The sequence below is a fragment of the Aptenodytes forsteri genome, unplaced genomic scaffold, assembly GCF_000699145.1.
Source record: "Aptenodytes forsteri isolate BGI_AS27 unplaced genomic scaffold, ASM69914v1 Scaffold534, whole genome shotgun sequence".
In the NCBI taxonomy this organism is placed as follows: domain Eukaryota; kingdom Metazoa; phylum Chordata; class Aves; order Sphenisciformes; family Spheniscidae; genus Aptenodytes; species Aptenodytes forsteri.
In genome coordinates, this window is record NW_008795712.1 from 593,838 (window position 1) to 601,432 (window position 7,595).

Sequence of the window (7,595 nt, forward strand, 5' to 3'; positions counted from 1 at the left end):
GTTTTTATCTCAACCCACGAGTTTTTCTCACTTGTGCTTTTCCAATTCTCTCCCCCATCCCACCGGGGGCGGGGGGGGAGTGAGCGAGCGGCTGCGTGGTGCTTAGTTGCCGACTGAGGTTAAACCACGACAGAAGCCCATGCCAGCGTTCAATACCAGGATGACAGTCGTGACAGACAGGTGGATCTAGCAAGCGCTAGATGTGACGTCTTTGGCCATATGTTCTCTTTTGATGCAGCAAATCACTGTCATCTGGGTTCCCACCATCCAGAAGGACTGCCTTCTCCTTCACCTACAGAACTATGCTGCCAGCACCATTTCCTTCCCTCCGCGCACTAAATTTGGGTATTGGCACTCTCTACAATAGCCTCCACCTGCGACGGGGCAGCATACTAACACGGAGACCTGCTGTTCGTCCTTGTGAAGTCTTTCTTTCCTCTTTCACGTGGCTTTGGCACTGGAGCTCGAACAGGTGCTGGTCGTATCCCGGCGTTCCACTGGGAGCTCTGGGCTAGGGTCTTTGCTGCTGCTTTGGAGGGCAGGTTCCCGGTTGACTGGTGAGTGGCCCAGCTGGGACGAACTGGTGTTTTTGGAACAGACTCAAGATCTGCAGAAAGTGATAGCTAGGAAGAGAAGGCAGTAAGTATCTTATCATCCCAACAGCTTCAGAGGGACTGAAAACGCTGGAGTCCATTGAGAACTTCTATAAATTCTATACATTCTATATACATTCTGTAAATTATATTCCTAAATGATACAAGCATAATCTGCGTTATTTGCAGTGACCTGTGCTCTGGTATAAGTTTACCTTAAGGACAAAAGGACCTAATTAGAAATTGATGCCAGTAAAGCCAAACCCACATTAATTGATTCTCCACATCAATTCACATGTTAATGCACAAATTCTCCTCTGTGCATGTGGCTGCGACTGATCCCAGTCTTGCTTGCTGGTTGAAGTCTCGCAGTGTAAAGGATGAAGTTCATTTTAACATACCGTTCAACGAACATTTTACTAAACGGGATAAAAATTAAGCCAAAAAAAAAAATCTTAGCAACACAGTAATTGTTTATTCCTTGAGAAAGATCCCAAATATTCAAAAGGCACGGGTTCTGCAGACCAACTGCTTTGGCTTTTTTTTGACTGATACAAATTATTTGGTAAGAATAGTGACCAAACATTAACACAACCAAACATTCACATAGCGACTCATCAAAAAGCAATGTGGGCAGATAGTCTTACGTGAAACTAGTGTCCACAGTAAAATGGGCGTGCAGAAAAGTCAATGCTGTTCGGTAATTCCTGCCCGCCTGTTTCCCCTTCCCGTTATTTAAATTGGCAGCAGCGGCAGATATATGGCGCTTCCTGCCTAATTGTCTAGTTATAAATAAGCAATCCAGCAACTGCTGAATATCAACCTAAAGAAAGGCCAGGGATTATACAACTGCCGAAAGCGGTCCGGGTTCTTCGCAGTACTTGACGTGTGACAGAGATGGTGTGATAAAAGCAGCTGCAGTTTTTTTATCGTAGCGAGAAAAGCACAATACCATAGAAGCAGTAGTAGTTGCAGCACAGATCTGACTGTTCCTTGCTTTTCATCTCCTGTGTTGTTGGTGGTTCAGTTTTAGAGCTCAGGGACAGATAGGCATAGACTATTAAAGCCAGGCTGTACTTTTACAATTAGGGTGACATATATAAGCTGAGTTTGAATACGCAAACTTTATATTGAGTTACTTTCACTCTTAGGAATAGTCCCATGAAGTTCAACGGGGTTTCTTGTGTGAATAAATAACATTCAAAATAAGGTTTGCAGAATATAAATATACACTGGACAGGACCGCGTCTCAGGGCTGAGAGCCCTGGATCTTCATGTGGACTATACCCACACGCTCCATAAATGCAATTCATACTCAAAACATCAATTACCTGTCAATATGTCATAGGAAAATTTATTCCTGACTTCAAATGCTGCAATCTTATCACCTTAGGATATAGGCAGTGAGGCAAGAATGACTGATCCTGTCAAAAAGATGTTATTTAGTAAGTACTAAAAATAAGTCAGTAATTCAGGAACAGCTGTGAGGGTGGAGCAGTCTCTCGAACAGAAACAAGCAGACAGCCTGAAAGGCAAAACCAGCCCCTAATTGCTGACATGGCAGTCATTTGCAAAGCTGTCAAAAGCATCCATCAAATTTTACCTTCCTAATAAAGTATCTGGGAATTTCTAATAAAGTATCTGGGAATTTTGACATTTGGGCATGAGGCTGCCTATTTTGCTGAGAAGCTGCAGAAGACTCCTCATTGGAAGTCCTCAAGGACTTGTGTAAAGGACACGGATGTGGCAGCAGTGACGCCCGCGAAGGGCCCTGTAGGGCCAGAGCTCAGAAATCACAGCAGGGCAACGCAGCTCCACGTCAGAGTGAACAGGAGGGATGACACAGTGGCCCAAAACAGGGATCTGGTTTCCATGCTCAGCCTGGTAAAAGCTTGGAGAAGCTTTTTTTCACCGAACCCGCTGCATTCTTCGCTTTTCTTTATATAATACTGGGGCAGTAGCTGCTGAAGGCAATGTGAGCATCAAGGTGGTATAGACAAGCCGCAAAGCCTTGATCCAGCAAAGTGCTTAAAGAGATGGTTAACACTGAAACTATACATATCCTTAAAGTAGGGCATTTCCCTGGATGAAGATGGAGCAGGTATTCCCGCCCCACTGTAGAGACATGGGGGTTGCATGTGCATTCGTAAGAAAGAATGTGGCCCTTCCTACAGAGACCTAATTAACTGAATTTATTGTAATTTACTATTTAATGTAATTTAGCTAATTCACTTTAATTTATTCTAAATCAAGCGTGAGCCTGGTCACATTTTATGCTACTGTTTCCACGATTACTAATAAACTCCAAAACCTCACGAGTTTACGAGGAGGAGAACTGATTCACCGCATGCAAACGTGGAGCCAGTGGATGTAATTCCAGGACTCAGGTCATCACCTTAAGTATGCGTTTATTCTATTTTGGTGTGCTGTTGTTCAGCCTCCTGAGCTTGGAGCTCCATATAATAGCCCTTTTCACATCTTTGTTGTCAGCTGTAATACACTTTATTCTCACCTCCTTTCTGCACTTGGATCATTGATCTATTAAAGAGCTTCATTTTAATTTGACTTGATGCTTGCTCGCTTGGGGCACTTATTCTTTCATCATAGTCTGTTCTTCTTCTAAGGATTTACTAAAGATTTGAGCATTAAGCCTCTTTATTTGGACTTGATTAAACAAGAGTCTTTTCACAGGTCTTCATTTCAACAAGGTTTTCCAATGCTACCTTAATAATAAATGGAAATTAATTTTGGATTATTCCTAGAGAGTTATATATAGATACCTTTTTCTATGCATCAGCCTACCGTAACCTAACCTTTATTGTCTTGTAGTGTTGTAGTCATTAATGGCCAGTGTAACAGCAGGCTTATACATCAGAGAATAAGAAACACCGCACTTCTACTGAAATTTGGACAACTCTCAACTCAAGAGAAATACAAGCCTATTTTCAACGTAAAGGTCTAGGAAAGAGTGACACAGCAACACAGGCTACCCCCGATTTTTAACACAAGCAGAAGCCAGCGCTACCAAGATCGCATAGCACGAAGGCATGGAGCTCTGTTCTGGGCTGATGTTACCAAGGTGTAACCCCATGGGTTTCAGGACACTTACCCCTGGGTTAGGCTGTCCTAACTGCCTAGGAGGGACCAAGGGAGGATGGTGGACCTGTCAAGCCTTGGCAGCAGGCAGTGGCTTTAAGACTCCCCAGGGTTTTTTGTGGGGTGAGAATTCAGTACCCACTAACTCTGCGTGCTCCCCCAGACATCTGTCTATGAGCATTTTGTGTCAGCTAAATGCTCTCTGGTGTCTATTTGCTACAGGAATAACAATGTCCCTTTTAAATTGTGAGCAGCCAACGGAAGGTGACACATACATACACACTGTTCAACCCTGTACTGCTGCAATTTATAGCAAAAACTCCCACTGACGTTGTGCAGGAGGGTTTGGGCTTCATGGTGGGAGTCAGACTAGGTGCTTGTGCCTTCCTGATTGTGGGTTGCAGGTTAAGTAACTTCGAAGAACATATAATTTTCCTAAAATCTGGGGAAAGAAAATCAAATTCACCTCTTTTTACCCTGACCTAAGATTCTTTCACTTCTAGACTGACAATAAAACAGCTGTAAATTTGAAACGGGAAGCCGTGGTGGAACGAAACCGGGTAAGGGCGCTCTGATCTAAGGGCTACAGAGGAACCCATTGGAGAATGGAAATTGTAAGACACAGGCTGAATAACTTTAATTATATGTTCTGTTTTTTAACACTGACTGAATCTATTTCTTTGTAAGCAGGCTGTATTTGGGTCAGGACAATGCCTCCCGATCTTGGGAGACAATGCCTCTCTTCTATGTAAACCTTCTTTAGCTCAACTCACATGCGTTCCCCGGCTTTCATCGCTTAGGAAACACGCTTCCAGGTCTGCAAAAACCCCCAATACGCTTGTGAGCACGTCCTTCTTCTGGTAGTTATTTGTTGCCGTATCTACAAAAGCTCAGACCCGCGATGCTTTCTGGAAGCCTGACTTCCCTAGACTCCTTTCATGTGAGGATGCCCTATTTTACCAGCGATGAGCACAATGAATCCTCAGTATTAAGACCTTGGGGCTGCTCGCTCAGGCTCAGTGCAATGAATAGAGAATAAACTAACGTCAAACTGCAATGATCAAAAGTTGCGAGCACAGAAGAGAAGCTTTGGGAAGAGATGCAAGTGTCATCAGAGAATTGATCCGGTGCTTTGTAAAGCATGGAAACGGACCGGCGGGATACTGCGCAGTAAGCAACGTGAGGGAGGAGCAGATAACAAGGTCACTGTCTACATACAGACAGTTGCTGTCCTTTTCCCACCGAAGGCAGATGGCTGCAATGAGAGATTGCCCCCGGAGCAGCCAGACGTGGCTTTGTGTCCTCCTTCTGCCCAGGTATCTCCCTCAGGGACAGGCAGCAAACGTGTCTGGCAGCCTACTTACAGCAGGAGCAAAGCTTCACAGTTACCTAAGTTAAGTAAAAGCTCTGAGCTAAAATGTTCCGGGGTGTACCTGACGCTGGGCCCCAGTTGATATAATTACAAGCCAGTGATACTTGCCAGTGATTTTGCCTTCTGGAGCTTATTAGATCCACGATCCGCTCTCTTTTTTTTCTCAGCTGCCTGCCGGCTAAGGTCTGGGGTCTCCCCTCCTCCTTTCTTTCTCCTGCAGAGTAGAACAGAGCAGTATTAACAAGCGCTATGGAGTCGGTGCCCTGGGGTTGAGAAAAAGAAAATCCCTTATGATATTGCCACCCGAAAAGACACGGTTTAAGATAATACATTTTATCTTCTACCTGGGGCAGACCAAGAGCGCACAATCAGATACCGTGGCTCAGAGGAGGGTGGTAACTTGCTATTTTTAAAGTTATGATAACTTTATAGCACTCAAACACGTGCCCTTAGCTTGAGACTTAGTGATTTAAGCTAAATCCACATAACATGTTACATCAGCTTCGGGGAATTCACAGAAAGGCAGGTTTAGCTAAATCAATTTGAGAGTTTTCAGTGAAGTCCATGTAACTTGTAACATAAATAAGGCTAGAGGACTGCCCCTCCAACAAGTTATTTATTCATTGTTTTTACAGCCAAATACTTCTTGTATATGTATAGGTGTGTGTATATGTATATGTATATCAATTTATAAATGTACATGCAGCTATTACTAAAGTCAATACAATTAACTGGCAGAACAGGAATATTCCAGAGTTTGAAAATTAAGTGAAGTACACTGGAATATGGCCAGTTGTCACATTTTTCCAATATCAGGAGTAAAATCCATACTATGAGGAAGTTTTTTTAAGAACTCAGGCAGGTTCATAAAAACCTGAGCATGCTCTGAGCATGGTGGTGTTGGGTTGACGGTTGGACTCGATGATCTTAGAGGTCTTTTCCAACATCAATGATTCTATGATTCTATGATTCCCCTTCCACATTCAAATTCTGCAGTACAGAATCATAAAAACACTTGCTCTGAAGGTGTTCATTCCCCTTCCACATTCAAATTCTGCAGTACAGAATTAGTGAATTTGAAGCAGCAACTCTGTGTGCTCTCTGGGTTGGTCTCCCAGCTCCATCACCGGCGTCTCTGGGCTCCTGGAAGGCATGCTAAAAAGCACATTCTGAGTACAAAATCATGAACATAAAGGGCAGAAACAGACACTAAAACCTCTACTGCTGTATTCTAGAATCATAGAATCATAAAACATTGGACAGGCTGGATCGATGGGCCGAGGCCAACTGTATGAGGTTCAACAAGGCCAAGTGCCGGGTCCTGCACTCGGGTCACAACAACCCCGTGCAGCGCTACAGGCTTGGGGAAGAGTGGCTGGAAAGCTGCCTGGCGGAAAAGGACCTGGGGGTGCTGGTCGACAGCCGGCTGAACATGAGCTGGCAGTGTGCCCAGGCGGCCAAGAAGGCCAATGGCATCCTGGCCTGTATCAGCAATAGTGTGGCCAGCAGGAGGAGGGAAGTGATCGTGCCCCTGTACTCGGCACTGGTGAGGCCGCACCTCGAACCCTGTGTTCAGTTTTGGGCTCCTCACTACAAGAAGGACGTCGAGGTGCTGGAGCGTGTCCAGAGAAGGGCAACGAGGCTGGTGAGGGGTCTGGAGAACAAGTCTGATGAGGAGCGGCTGAGGGAACTGGGACTGTTTAGTCTGGAAAAGAGGAGGCTCAGGGGAGACCTCATCGCTCTCTACAACCACCTGAAAGGAGGTTGTAGCGAGGTGGGGGTCGGTCTCTTCTCCCAAGGAACAAGCGATAGGATGAGAGGGAACAGCCTCAAGTTGCGCCAGGGGAGGTTTAGATTGGATGTGAGGGAAAATGTCTTTACTGAAAGAGTAGTTAAACATTGGACCAGGCTGCCCAGGGAAGGGGTTGAGTCCCCATCCCTGGAGGTGTTTAAAAGACGTGTAGATGTGGCGCTTAGGGACATGATTTAGTGGTGGACTTGGCAGGGGTTGGTTAACGGGTGGACTTGATGATCTTAAGGGTCTTTTCCAACCTAAACGATTCTATGATTCTACGATTCTATAAAAGCAACATTTATCCTGTAAAGGAACGTGGCCACACCACATAACACACACATCCTCAAAAGCAGCCAACACCAGCACGTATCTGTTATTTTCTCGTCCCAGACCAGCTGCAGATCAAGAACCATAAAGACAAATTACTTCAAATAGTAAATTGAGGAAAACTGCAATCTGCTTATAAACACTTCACTAGCAGCCAAGAGAGAAAATTCAATCCCAAATATTATTATAGGGAATGAACTGGTCATGTTTAGATGGAACGCAAACCTGGCCTTGTGGTCATAAATTAAGATATTAACCTCTACTGCTGTACTCTAGTGTCCATGCTCATGGTGTCAGAGCACCTCCCTGCAGCACGTCACCACCATGATCTCACTTCAAGGTCAGGAAATTCCTATCCCTGGAAACATTCCAGGTCAGGCTGGACGGGGCTCTGAGCAACCTGCTCTAGTTG

At 44.8% G+C, this 7,595-nt stretch overlaps 1 protein-coding gene across 1 annotated transcript in view; it reads right to left on the reverse strand.

Annotated features, from left to right (window-relative positions):
- FBXO16 (F-box protein 16) overlaps positions 1-7,595 on the reverse strand; it is a 33,619-nt gene that overhangs the window by 2,623 nt on the left and 23,401 nt on the right. Inside the window, exons 6-7 of the mRNA XM_009283435.1 lie at positions 5,170-5,275; positions 398-623 (exon numbers count right to left, since the gene is read on the reverse strand). Coding sequence (XP_009281710.1) covers positions 398-623; positions 5,170-5,275 — 332 coding nt within the window. The remainder of the gene's footprint in view (positions 1-397; positions 624-5,169; positions 5,276-7,595) is intronic.